The following is a 14,078-nucleotide window of genomic DNA, read 5'->3' as shown; positions in this document are numbered from 1 at the left end:
TGCGGTAGCCAGGCACCGGAGGGTCTCATACCCTCTTGGTGTTGCCCCCCTCCAAGGCTCAGCAACAGCATTGCACTTCCAGTGACCCTCTCCCCAACTTGGAAACTGGTTCCCTTTTCCCAGGCGGTTCCCACTCCAGAAGGAGCCCAGTGGCCTGCTCCAGCCCCATGGCCCACACCAGAGACCAGTGTCTAGGATGCTGAGCAGCAAGGGGTGCACCAACATTGTGTCTCTCTGGGTCACACCGGAATGAGGGTTGGAGATTTTTAAAATGTCTCAGAGATGATGACGATAATCCTCTGCCCTTGTGCGCCCCGGCACATTCTATTTCGAAAGCATTGCACAGACATTAGTTAGCGCTAATCGCGAAATGGTGGATTTAAGACCAAAAGGGGGTGGTTAGAACATGGCTGTCTTGAAAGTTCTGTCAGTTTGGGAACGATCCAACTGGAGAGCAGAAATAATATCATGAGACTTAGATGAACAAAGGACTTATTAAAATGGATCTGCAGGGGTCCATGTAGTCCAGTGTCCTGTCCCTGAGAGTGGAAAGTCATATGCTTCAGAGGAAGAAACCCTGTAATGGATAATTATGGAATAACGGGCTAATGGGAAATATTTTCCTTGCTTCTGGCAGTTAGAGGCTGTCTCATGACCTGACATGAGAATTATTATCTGTAATTTTATTTGGGCTAAAGTAACTGGAGATATTCTCATGATCCATATTAATGTATAATCCTTTCTTGACTCCTGCTAAACTCTTGGTCTCAATGATACCCTGTGGCAGTGAGTTCCACAGGTTAATTATGCATTGTGGTTAGTCGCACGGCACAAATAGTGACTAATTAAGAACATATTCAAAGCTACAATTACTGTGAAGAGTGGGTGAGCAGTCCACAGCCAGGACTATATTGGCACAAGTCAGTCACTGAATGACAAACACACTCGTAAAAATCCTAGTCTGTGGATAATTCATGAACAGAAAAAGGGGCTACATTAGTTGAATAAACTATTAGTTGTGAATTGTTCCCCCAAGCCCTTCTCAAGACTCCGTCTCAGGCTGTAGTGCCCAGGGAGTCTCTGGAGCTGGCACTCTTGCCTTGGAAAGCCTTAATCAAATTCTGAATTGAGTCTCATTCACATCGTCTCCTTTAAATGGCCTGTGTTTCTTCCCCTGGAAGTGCAGTCTATCTCCCACCAAAATGAGAGAATACATTTCTTGCACTGGAGCAATCTCCTATCTGGAAGAGAGTGAGCAAGCGAGAGAGAGAGAGAGAGAGAGAGTATTGGACAGAGAGGGAGGAAAATCATATGTTATTTTTAAAAGGCATTTTGAGTGAATGCTGCATGGGGTTTGGGAAAATTGCCTCAGAGGCCTGTTCTCTGCAGGGAAAGCATTTTTCATGGAGCACAAGTATTCTGAAACTTAATTGCACATTTGCATGGGCTAGTGTTTTTATTTCTCTCAGGTCTCCGAGGTGGTCTTTGAAGATTGCTGTCTCTCCGTAATGGTTTTCTTTATCTCAAATAAATTCCACACACCTGTGAGGTGGAGCTGCTTGAAAGAAATGATGTTGAAATTGGCTCTTGATTTAATAAATCTGCAAACGGAGTTGGAATGCAGAGAAACGATGTGACTGATGGGGCTTGTTACTCTTCCTCTCCTATCCTCCTTTCCCTGTCAGGTTAATTCAATTTAATCCTCTCCCGCAGCAATGAGGGATCTCTGGTGCTAGGTGACTTCTGCAGGAGTCACAAGCAATAACACAAAAGAAAAGGAGGACTTGTGGCACCTTAGAGACTAACAAATTTATCTGAGCATGAGCTTTCGTGAGCTACAGCTCACTTCATCGGTTGCATGCAGTGGAAAATACAGTGGGGAGATTTATATACGTAGAGAATTGGTTAGTCTCTAAGGTGCCACAAGTACTCCTGTTCTTTTGCGAATACAGACTAACACGGCTGCTACTCTGAAAACAAGCATTAACACAGACAGCCCCACAGCCACCTCTCTCTCAGGGCATGATTTCTCAGATTGCCCCTCCCACTTCCAGTCCCAAGAAGTGGTTTGTTTGCGGCTGCAGGCTAAACAGCACTAGCTATGATTATACAGTCACCTGCCCTTTGACAGCTCTGTCATCTTAGGAGAGTTTTAGGAATGGAATATACTATTTCTGCAGGCGTTCCGCTTTGGGCTGCTTGTCTCAATCGTAGTGGCCAGAATGTCTCCAAACATCCCCAGATATCAGGCTTTGCAATCTAGTCTTTTTAATTTTCACAGAGATGCTTTCTAACTTTCCCCGGCATGCGTTAGCCCAGCAATGTAAGGGAAGGCCTATGCCCCATCCAAGGGAAGCAGTGTGGTCCATTGACTACTAGGTAGGCCTGGGAGTCAGGAAGTCTCAGTTATGATCCTGGCTCACTAGCCCAGTCGCATGGAATTGCTTTAAAATGTAGTCTCTAATTTCAGGCAGCTCCCTTTCTGGGAGCCCATCCTGAGACCCCTCGGACCTGATTTCCAGAGAGCTGAGCACCTGCAGCTCCCACAAGCTCAATGCCTCTGAAAACCAAATTCCAAGGATTAGATTTTCAAAAGAGCTCAATGCACTGGCAGGGGTAAATGTGTACTGGGGGGGGGGAGGGGTTGGCGGCTGAGAGCCGTTGAATCAAACTGTGAACTCTGTAAATAATGGAAACCACATCAAGCCAGGGGATACAGCAGCACCTCCAGCATCCCTAGTTCCAGCACCTGTGTGCGCTGGTACACAATGGGTGCTGAGCCCTCTTGAAACCCGGGCCATAGGCATCACTTTGGAAGCTGGTTTCAGATTTGTAGCCGTGTTAGTCTGTATCAGTAAAAACAACGAGGAGTCCAGTGGCACCTTAAAGACTAACATTTATTTGGGCATAAGCTTTCGTGGGCTTAACCCACTTCATCAGATGCATGGAGTGGAAAATACAGTAAGCAGGTATAACTATACAGCACATGAAAAGATGGGAGTTGCCTTATTGAGTGTGGGGTCAGTGATAACGAGGCCAATTCGATTTGGGTGGATATAACCCATTCCCAACAGTTGACAAGAAGGGGTGAAGCTGATAAGGACTTTTGGATCTCAGGTTGAGCACCCAAAAATTAAGTCACCCCAAATCAGTGGTCACTTTTCGAATGTTGGCCTTAACCTCTCTGTGCTGTAGATTTTCTAACTGTAAAATAGGAATGACAACATCTACCCCCCTCTTAAGGGTTTCGAGAGATCCTTGGATGAGAAGCAGTATATAAGAGTGAAGTGTTATTATAAAAGGAGATGGCTCACGTTCCCTGTATCAGCTGAGGTTCAGATAAGGGATTGGCACAGATCCCCTAAGCCCAGTCTGTGTAAGGTACCCTGCCCCCTTTGTGGGAGTGGGTAAAAGAATTACTCTGTGGTTGAGGAGGGATAGCCCCACAATAGCTCCAAGGATGGTTAAAAAGCTTCATAAAAGACCAAATGTTTGACTATGACCCCATTGGCAGATGCTGAGAAGTGTCTTGTTTCTTCTGAAGGGCTCGTTTGCTTAGACAGAACTGCAGATGGAGATTTAGAAGCATCTTTGCTGGGTTTCTTAGTCTGTCTAAATTAGGAAACAGTCAGGCCTTTGATTTTCAGTTAGTGCTATATAGAGGACTGAAAATAACAAATAGGCAACAATAAAAGACGCCATGCTGTGCAAGCACCGCCCGAGGGGACTAGGGGCTGGCAGCCACTCCTCTCCCCCATCGTAGTGGCAAGGACCAGAGACTAAACTGCACTGTGAGCTGGGGGCGGGGGGGGGAGCCTTCTTCCCACCCCCTCATTCTGCAGCACTTCTTTCAACTGGTGCAAAGCTCTGATTCTCCCCTTCCTTGCACCGTGTCGTCATTTACACCTGTCCAGAGTGGGTGTAGAATGCCACTGCCAGTGTGAGCCTGTGGAGAATTCTGAGTTGATAAAATTTTACGCTTGCTTTGCACAGGCACAAATGACAGCATGAGGGTGCCAGACAGTGGAGAATCAGACCTACTGTAGAGGGGAACCTCGCTTGGTTCCAGCACATTCAGACCATATAAGGAGCCAGTGCACATTGCTGACCCAGGTCCTGCCGTACGAGGGAAATGTGCCGTGGTACAAGCACATCCATGTAACTGAACCGGTGCTAACCCTCAGGTCTTGACTCAGGCTCTATTTAGACTTCAAGCACTACATTGGCTCAGCTGCGGTGACTGGACTGGACGGTACTGTAACGCTGGAGTGCAGACATTTCTCACAGCGGCAGAAGAGGTTTCTCTGTTGATGGTGTTAGTCAACCTTTCCGGGAGGCAGTAGTTAGGCTGATGGCAGAGTTCTTTCACTGACCTTCCTGCATCTAGAGCAGGAGTGAGTTTGACCTAACTATGGTTTTCAGGGTACAAAGCCTTTTATAGCCCTGAGTGACATAGCTAGGTTGATCTAATTTTTAAGTGTGGACCAGGACTCAGACAAGTGGTCAAGGTCAGGTCCGGTTTAGCTAACCATGCTATTTAAGCCCCACCTAAACTCCACCTTTTTCCTCACGTAGACGCAGGTTAACCCCTTGAGGTCAATTTTGTCTGGCTAGCAGAACTTGCCCTTCTCACGCAGTTAAACTGACGTTCAGTTTACACAAACAAACGGCAATGGTGCAGTTACACTAGTGCGACTTTCTCTAACATGGGAAGGTCATAGCCTGGGGAGTCACGCCTGGTGCCTTCTGCCAGCAAAGGCTTACTCTGAGACAGGTCCCTGAGGTCTTTAGAAACAATGTAGTACCTGCAGTGGAAAAGTGCCTTTAAAAGACCATTTAAAGGTCTGTCATGAAATGTAAAATCCACGTCTGCTCTGCTGTTCTGTCCCCCTGATTCTCTGATGGACGCTGTGCTATCTGTTGAATTCCATCTGCACTGGATTTGCTCTCTGTATCCTTGTTTTGGTATCTGGCTGTATAATCCTCCCAGAGAAGCATGATGTCCTCATTACATTGTCTTCTTTCCTTATTTTAAAGTCTTTCTGATCTGGAATGTGCAGGAGGAGGGCTGTGAGTTTCCTGAATGAGTCTGAATATGCTGAGACGTTTGGAGCTGTAATGGAATGGAGCTCACAGCATGCTTGTTTGCTAATACAGTTACTCTTGAAGGAGCCTGAAGCCTGCTGTTCTAGCTGGTTTCCAGCAGTGGCAGTTTATCCTGCTCAGCTAAGGCATGTTGTGGATATCCAGTTCACCAAGTTATGCGTTTAGCTAGCTGTCCATTTTGGAGCCAGGGCAAAGTATCAGAGAAATGCCTGCAGCAGAATTCAGTCACTCCATGGTGCAAGAAGAAACAAATCCCTGTATGCCACGGCCAAGGCATGCTCAGAGCAGTCCCAGCTGCCAAAGGGAAAGAAATGGGCAGTCAGAAGTTCATAGACAGGTTAATGGCAGCTGCAGCAGCGGTATGATGCACACCTGCATTTTTTTCTTCTCTACCTTGTTTCTTCAGGGTTCAGCATCTCTCGTCTGGAAGCTCAGAATGGAACTCTTTGAGCCGAGGCCGGGCAGGTGGCTTCAAGACTCAATTCATTATGGGCAGCAACATTTCCAAAACCAAATGCCTAAGAGCTGTGGAACAGAGTCTCTAGCGTGTCAGATACACTGGTATTCTGCCTGTGAATCTGAATCCCTGTGAATACAAGATATAAAGACTCCATTCCACAGCTTGTCAGTGTCGCCACGCACTGGGGGTTTTAGTACATAGGGAAAATAAGGAAGTGGAGGATAGGCATATGGACAGGAAAGGCCAGAAAGATAAATAAATAAATTTGGTGAACCAGGCAAAGTCATTTTGGCCCATGAAGGCCAATTCCCTTTGCCGAGGTCCAGACCCATCAATGTAAATGAATGACAGATAGCCTCCTTCTCTGCTTCCTCTTCCCCTTTGGGGAACATAACAGGGTTGGCTGCCTCCTGAATCCCCCCTAGCGGCCAGGGGTGCCTCTGCGGCACCCTGCTTCTGCTTCCCCCTTTTCAGGGGCCCCTAAGGGCTGCACACAGGGGCTCTCTGGGTTTTCACCACCCCTACATGTGGCCAGTGTAATGACAGAAATGGTTCGTAACAGTCCTTGGGGTCACAACATTAGAAGTCTATCACCACACGGAAGTCTATATTTAGCTCTGGTATTTTCCCTCACGGCCAGAGCTCTTCATCTGTCCCAGTCTGTTCTTACAGCCCATCCTCCCAACTCTTCCTAGCTGGAGCTCAGCCTACTGGAACAGGCCTCTAGCCCCTCAAACTTCTAGGCTGAAACCCCATCTGGGTTTCCCCACAGGAGCTTCCTGCTCCCATGGCGTCAGGGTTTTCCCTGCAGGAGACCTTCACCCTTGCTGCAGTTTCTCTACAATTTCCTGAGCTTCCCTCCCCTTCATTGCAGCCTCCTCATTCATCATTCATTAATTCTCTGGCTTGTGGAACGCAGAGAGCATACTCCAGATAAATACCCATCTGAGTCCAAGCTGATATGTGGTGTTGATGCCACAGAGCTTCCAAAGAGCATGCATAACACCCATAGTCTTTCTGATTCGATGTTTCATGTCAGCATGGCAACCTCCCTCCTTGGGGACAATGGAGCCAAGACACTCAAATGAGTTGATGAATTTAACTTCTTGCCCATCACAGTTACAATGGGTAGAGTAGAGGTCCATCGGCCACTCCCATCAATTTGGGTTTTTTCCAATTGACTTGAAGATGAAGCTTACTTGCTTTTTCTGTAAGTATATTCAGGCATTGATGAGACTAGTTTGTGAAGATGGGAATACAGCCATATCATCCAGGGCTGTTATGCGGAAGTCACGTCGCATCACCCCCAGTTGCAAACTGGTCTGTACTAAGGTCTGGCAGGAGACTGGGCTCTCTGGAAATGGGTGATCTAGTGCTTTGCAGGTCATCCCTCATTTGAATACCAAGTCCATGTGTATATGTTGTTCTCCTGGAAATCAGTGTCAGAACCATGGAGTCTGGTTGTAGCACAAAGCTCGAGCAGCCGCTCACTGTAACTGTCTGTTGTCACATCCACAAAAAAGTGCCCAACACTTTCTGGCGAAGCTGTCCTAGCATCAGCTCCCAGCGTGACATTGGCATCCCATAGCACAAAGATAACGTCATGAGTGGATTCTCTCACGATGATGTCGTACAGGCTCAAGCATATTGTTCCTTTCCTCCTCGTAGGCGAAGTTAGTGTTCACTCAAGGGGTTCCATGTGAAGCATGTCCGCTGCCCCCCCCCCCCGCATTGCAGCCTCCTGCTGCGCTTTATAGGGCAGTTACCCTGACCTCTTCGCGGTGTGGCTCATTCTGCAATCAGGATTAGCTAGCCCCAGCCCTCCAGCCCCAAAGGGGCAAATCATCCTGTTACAGGCAACCTTGGCCTGGATTGAGAGTGGTCAATAGGGTCACGTTTCAGTTCACTGGCTGGGTGAGGAGGGTTCCTGAAATTATGCAAAGTGTTATATGATTTTCCCAAGTTAATGCTCATGCTGGTGTTTTCCAGGTGAGGTTAGTCCAACATAAAAGGCTGTAAAACCCTATATATTTTGACTCACTCCATTTAAAATTCAGAAACCCTAGTAACAGTTTTACTCCTTTGCCATTGTTCGTACCATTTCATTATTTGGAACTATTGAATTTGTTGCTGTTGTGGCACCAGCCAACCTAGCCCCATTCCTTTTAGTCAGGCTTCTCCTCTGCTATGAGTCTACTGTCTGGGGCACAAGGTCGTCTTAATGTCAAATGTAGGACTTTCCTGGCTACTGCATACCAGCTGTGGGATTGTCTGTTCTCACTCTCCGCCTCCCCTGGGAGTCTATAACAGTTAGCTTTCTTGCTCAATGCTTTCTTATTCCCCAACCCTTCACATTCTTCACTGGAATCTTTCACTACCAGCCTCTTCATTGTTGGAGGTAGCCTTGCAAATGGTGTTATATATAGCACTAGCCCTCCATTTTCCTTCCTCTTTATCTCTCCGAATTGATTGTATCCATCCATACTTATCTATCTAAATAGCTGTCTAAGTTTTTGTGTCAGGCTCATCACCATGGTATCTGAACTCCTTACATGAGTAAAAAAGAAGGTTCCCATTATGAGAATCCTCCCAAGTTTTAGTCATGCTCACTAAATCATAATGTCAATTATTAAACAGCACTTCATGTTCTTGTTGCTTGTATTCTGTGCTCCGTAGATTTATGTAAAAACACTTGAATACATTAAGACTCTTCATAATCTTCATCTTGTGTCCTCCAGAGCCCATCTTGTTTATTTTGAACACTGGAACTACACACCAGATTATTTGTGTTAACTGAAAACTCCCTTTCTCCTTCTTTCCCATGCAGTTTGAATCCCACTTTATGTGGTCTGTCAGTTTTGAATATAGGAGATTAAAACCACTTCAGTTTAAGTGGAGACCATTTCACATAAGCAGTTTCCAGCCACAGAGAATATTCTAATGCTCCATAAATTCCAAACCCTCCTTCTAGCTGCCCCCACTGTTTGGACTCCTGGTTCCAACCTGGGACTCCTTCTCCACTCCTGGCTTGCCACACCTCTCCCCTCTAGGCTGACGCGTACACCCATTGTGTTTCCTCAGGACACCGATGCACAAAATGCAGCCATTTCCTGGCATTTTTAGTAAAGTATCAGTTCGGTGTTTAGCTCCATTAAATCATCTCTATTTATTATCAGTAAGAGTGGCTGGAAGGAGATAATTGATTGGAAAGGCAACTGTATATCCAGTATGTACGTATTGATAACGACAGTTATTCTGACTGTGACATCATCTGAACCCCCTTGATTGAATTACAGGTTTATAATCTACCTCCCTGTCTGTCTCTTCCAATTCTGCAGTTTTGGTCCATGCTGTGTGTGAGGCTCGGATGGTGAACTCGAGCACTAGGTAGGCCACATGCTCAGATAGCCAGCGGGATCTCTGGCCTTTCTCCCCAGCTGGCAACGTCTAATTTAAGTCTGGGTGCTGAGAGGGTAATCTTGACATCTTTTCTTGTGCAGATGGGACCTGGTATAGGATCTGAATTGGTGTTCTGCTCATTCCCTTCTGAAAGATGTCAGCACTGGCTTTTTGACATGCCCCTCACAAGAACTGAACATGCTCTTGGAGAGATCCTCATGTTTGCATTGGCTGCAGCTGGTCAGAATGGGTATGTTTACATTAGTTACTCCTGATGCAATCTTTATTATGGCCCATAAAAGTCTTAAATTACAAAGTCCTCTCTGCCTTTGGGTTCGATGAGCAAAGAGCAGGATGAAGGAGCAGAAGGGAACTCTTTGTCCTAGTAGGTCCATCTTCTGCTTGTTACACTGCAGCTGAGTGAAAGGACATGCAACACGGCAGCAGCTGTGTTTGATCTTGTGGTCTCCCAGTTCAGTGTATTAAAAGTTGCAATTAGTAAAGCGTTCACGGATGAGAATGTTCAGTGGGAAGAGAGAGGCTCTAAATGAAACTTGAAAGGCTGTTCCAATGAGAGCCAGCACATTTTCCAGTGTAGATTGGCTCTTTGGAAGTTTGCGGGATAAGACTCGGGTGATCACACAATTCAGCATGTGAAAAAAGGGAGGGAGATAATGGAGAAAGTGAAGACAGTGGGCTAGAAATAGGAGGTTACATGTTGTTAAAGGCATCTCTGATGCCGGAATGTTATGCTGATGAGCGATAGTGTTTACACAGAAGAAATGGCTCTTCTGCACCTTCCCGGGAAACTGGCACCATCAGAGATCTTTTTAACTGCACCAGAATCAAACGTATCTGATAATAACAGAGGCTCAATATTTACTGGAGTGAGGACTATCAGGGGGGATTTAAAGTGAAAGAGGGACAGGGCCACCAGCCACTGGTCCATGTACTGACTCTGTGCAATGGTGGTACTGCCCGATTGGGGCCCCAAGAAAGAGTATTGTTAGGGGCCCCCTCACCCTTCACCCACCCTGTAAAAATGCTAATCGCAGTCTTTTCACAAACCAAAAAATGCCAGCATAGCACATGCTAATACAGTTGTTAAAGAATCCATGTTAAATAAGATGAGCAGTATTTTGAGTTGTAATATAAATTGGGGGCCCCTTGAACTGCTTGGGGCCCTAAGCTATTGCTTAGTCTGCTTGTGGCTATCACCAGTATTGACCATGAGCACGGAAGGATGTTTACACAAGCACAAAAGCATAGAGAGTAAATGGGCAAACCTGTGCACTCCACTGCTTTCCAAGGGAATCCGTCACTGCTGCACTCCCAGACTGCTGGCATGACACAGGCTCCGGCACACTGATAATGTGGATTATAAAATGTGAAATGAGTTCTGTGGTGCATGTGAACCCCAGAGGTTCTCAGATTGTTCACAAGATGACTTTAAAACATATTTATTCTGCAAATCAGGAAGCAGGCTTGTGCATGTAGGCTTCACAAAACTTCTTTTCTGAAAACAATTCTGATTTTTCAATGGATCCTTGTAGTTGTGGAGAATCTGCCATGAGTCACAGCAGGGAATTATAGGAGGCAGCTCACAGCTCTTCCAGTCCCAGCCTCTCTAGGGAGAAGGGGTAGGAAAGCTGGCAGTGGAGAATGCTCAACTATACCAGCGCTAGTGTCTCCCAGCACCAGGCACAACAGGGATTAGGGCAGGAGCATTGGCCGTGGCAGGGAAAACACTTCCTTAGAAAGACATTTCTTTTTCAAAGGAAGGATCAAAGCTTTAGCAGGTGGATTTGGTCACTAGTGATGTCACTGGATGTCTCCACACAAATGTAAATGCATTTGCTTCCATGCTAGAGCAATACTATGGTGCTATAATTAGACTTCAGTAGCTCTCTGTGGGTAGCTGTAAACCACCAAGTGCCTTTAGTAAATTAGCAGATAACATTTCATGGTGGGATCTATTAGCACTGATTGGGGATAAAGCACTGATTAACTTCCAGGTCTGATAAGTACCAATAAGCTGAGAAGTCTCCTCAAGCCAAAGGCAGAGGATGCCCAGAGATAAGCTGTGGGGGTTAATGGACCTGGATGTTTAACAACATCCTGGAAGTTTGAACAGCAGCAACAACATGTGATTTATTTTCCAAAGACAGGAAGGTTTGGCTAATTAGGAAGTAATGAAGCCCCTGCGAAAAGAGCTATTGATAAAAAGCCAGTAAGTGTATTCTCAGGACAGGTGAACAAACACAAATCAGCAGGGCTAGAGTAGGGCTAGGGTAACCAGATGTCCCGATTTTTGGGTCTTTTTCTTATATAGGCTTCTATTTCCCCCCACCCCCGACCCGATTTTTCACATTTGCTGTCTGGTCACCCAAGGGCTGAGTGACTTTGCACCTCCCAGAGTGTCAGAAGAATTGGCTAACAAGTGTATGGTGTCTGCACCTGAATCAGCGGTGCAGGGCCACTCCAGGGGAGTCCTGTGAATGAGCTCTGCGTGTTTGTGTGAAGGAGGGTTCTTGCAAAACTGTCTTGCCAGACAAAAACAAATAAACAACAATTCTGTTTTTCACTGGATCCTTGTAGCGTAGACAGTCTGCCACAAATCTCTGCAGGGAATATCATGAGGGCCATCCTAGCACCTCCAGAATCAACCATCACCAACAGCAGGTGCTAAAGGGAATGGGCTTTGACAGAGCTCTCAGCTACTCTGTTCCCAGCCTCTTTTATCTGGAGACACTCTGGAGAATAGTGTAGGAACGCTGGCTAAAGAGCTCACAGCTTCTCCACTCCCAGCTCCTCTCACCAAGGCTGTTTATAAGCAGTAGTGTTTAAATGCCTTTTATGTGGTAACTCAAATGATGAAAGACCTGAAAATGGGACTAACAAAGACAAGTTGTACTTCAGAATAAAACACCATGAAAGCAGCACATGCTGTCGTAAGAATAAATTGTATCAACAGTGATCAGATGGAAAGTGAAAAGTTAGACTGGAGCGGCTCCCTCTTTCCTGTTTCCAGAAAAAAAATCTGGGTCTGTGAATTCAGCCAACATCAGGTAGGACGAAAGCCTTGTCTGACAAGGCATTTCAAAGCTTCCCAAGAGCCTCTGGAGATGCTGTGGCCACTTGGACAGGAAAACAGAGCCCCTCAGTTTAATGAGCATTTCAGTTATTTTCCTTTTTGCTTTTGCCAAGTTTTTTCCCTTTCTTTTTTAAATAAACTATTTCTGCTGTTTATAATTTGTTTTAACTTTGTAAAATGTGTAGTTAAGCACGAGGACGTGAGGAGGTTGGGGGTGAAATATCATGGTGCTGGGTGTTGCTTGTTGCCATAAATATACTTCTGTTGCAGTTTGGTGCTAGATGGGGAGTGCAGGGCTATTAGGTCTACTCTGTAATCGGCACCACAAACCCTCTGACGGGCACGGCCGTGGCAGACAGCGCATCAGGTTGGCTGGCATGAGCTCTCAGTCACACACAGTCCTGCAACAAGACAGCAGGGAAGGGAGAGGATTCGCCCTCAGCCATCTAGTCCACAGACAGTCCCACCACAGGGCAGGGGTTCTGGGGGACTGAGTGGGAATCACAGAGTCTAGTGCTGGGCTGTGATTTTAGGGCAGGGATGGGCAAACTTTTTGGCCCAAGGGCCACATCGGGATGCGAAACTGTATGGAGGGCTGGGTAGGGAAGGCTGTGCACATGTCCCCAAACAGCCTGCCCCCACATCTGCCACCTCCCACTTCCCGCCCCCTGACTGCCCCCCTCAGAAAGCCCCTCTCATCCAACCCCCGCCTTGCTCCTTCTCCCCGAGCACCCCCTCCCGGGACCCCGCCTTTAACTGCCCCCCGGGACTCCACCCCCTATCTAACCCCGCCATGTTCCCCATCCTCTGCCCCCTCAGAACCTCTGCCCTATCCAACTGCCCCCTGATCCCTGTCCCCCTCACTGCCCACCGGGACCCTCTGCCCCTTATCCAACCTCCCGGCCCCGGCCCCCTTACCATGCCGCTCAGAGCAGCATGTCTGGCAGCTGCGCCGCCGGGCCAGAGCTAGACATGCTGCCCCTCTGCCCGGCAGGAGTGCACAGCTCTGCTGCCCAGAGCGCTGCCCACGTGGCAGCATGGCTGCGGGGGACAGCAGGGGAGGGGCTGGGGGCGAGCATCCCCGGCCGGGAGCTCAGAGGCCAGGCAGGACAGTCCCGTGTCCTGCGGACCGTACTTTGCCCACCTCTGCTTTAGGGAGAAGACAGGCTGAACATCATTTCCCAAGCACTTACATTTCCTGGGGAAATTAATCACTCTTGAAATGGAGAGACCCTGGTGGATAGTCACCCTGTCTCCAAAGGGGTACTGTAGAACTGGAAGAGGTTCAGAGAAGGGCAACAAAAATGATCCAGAGCCTGGAAAGCTCTAATATAAAGAGAGAGCTTGAAAGACGGGGATTGCCATCTTAGAAAGGAGATAAATAAGAGATAACATGATAAAAGTATGTAAAATAATTAATGGGATGGAGAAGGTAGATCAGGAACTTCCATTCTCCCTCTCACATAGCACAAGAACAAGGGGACATTCAATGAAATTAAAAGGTGGCAAATTCAAAACTGATAAAAGAAAATACTTTTTCACACAATGTGTAATTAGACTGTGGAACTCATTGCCACAAGAAGTCATTGAGATAGTCAAATAATATAGTGATATTCAAAAAGGGATTGGACATTTATATAGATAACCAGAGAGTCCAGATTATAATAGTTAAGGCTAATACAATTTTGGAAAGGACATAGAACCTTCTATTTCAGGGCTTCAGCCAGGGTCTAAGGGTATGTCTACACTACGAAATTAGGTCGATATTATAGAAGTCGATTTTTATAAATCGATTTTATACAGTCGATTGCGTATGTCCACACTAAACGCATTACATGGGCGGAGTGCGTCCTCACTACCTTGGCTAGCATCGACTTACGGAGTGGTGCACTGTGGGTAGCTATCCCACAGTTCCCGCAGTTTACGCCGCCCACTGGAATTCTGGGTTAAGTTCCCAATGCCTGATGGGGCAAAAACATTGTTGCGGGTGGTTTTGGGTACATGTCGTCAGTTGCCCCT

General features: G+C 46.8%; 1 protein-coding gene across 2 annotated transcripts in view; it reads left to right on the top strand.

Annotated features, from left to right (window-relative positions):
* RTN4RL1 (reticulon 4 receptor like 1) overlaps window positions 1–14,078 on the top strand; it is a 67,028-nt gene that overhangs the window by 31,424 nt on the left and 21,526 nt on the right. The window contains exon 2 of one of the 2 annotated variants that reach the window (XM_073316114.1): window positions 9,067–9,215. The exons of the other annotated variant lie outside the window; for it this stretch is intronic. Within the exon in view, the coding sequence (XP_073172215.1) occupies window positions 9,164–9,215 (52 nt within the window). The 5' untranslated portion in view covers window positions 9,067–9,163. The remainder of the gene's footprint in view (window positions 1–9,066; window positions 9,216–14,078) is intronic. 2 annotated transcript variants of the gene reach the window in all.

This window comes from Lepidochelys kempii, chromosome 17 (assembly GCF_965140285.1).
Source record: "Lepidochelys kempii isolate rLepKem1 chromosome 17, rLepKem1.hap1, whole genome shotgun sequence".
Taxonomy (NCBI): Eukaryota; Metazoa; Chordata; order Testudines; family Cheloniidae; genus Lepidochelys; species Lepidochelys kempii.
Note: the sequence above shows the minus strand (reverse complement) of the source record. Positions and strands in the feature narration are given on the sequence as shown.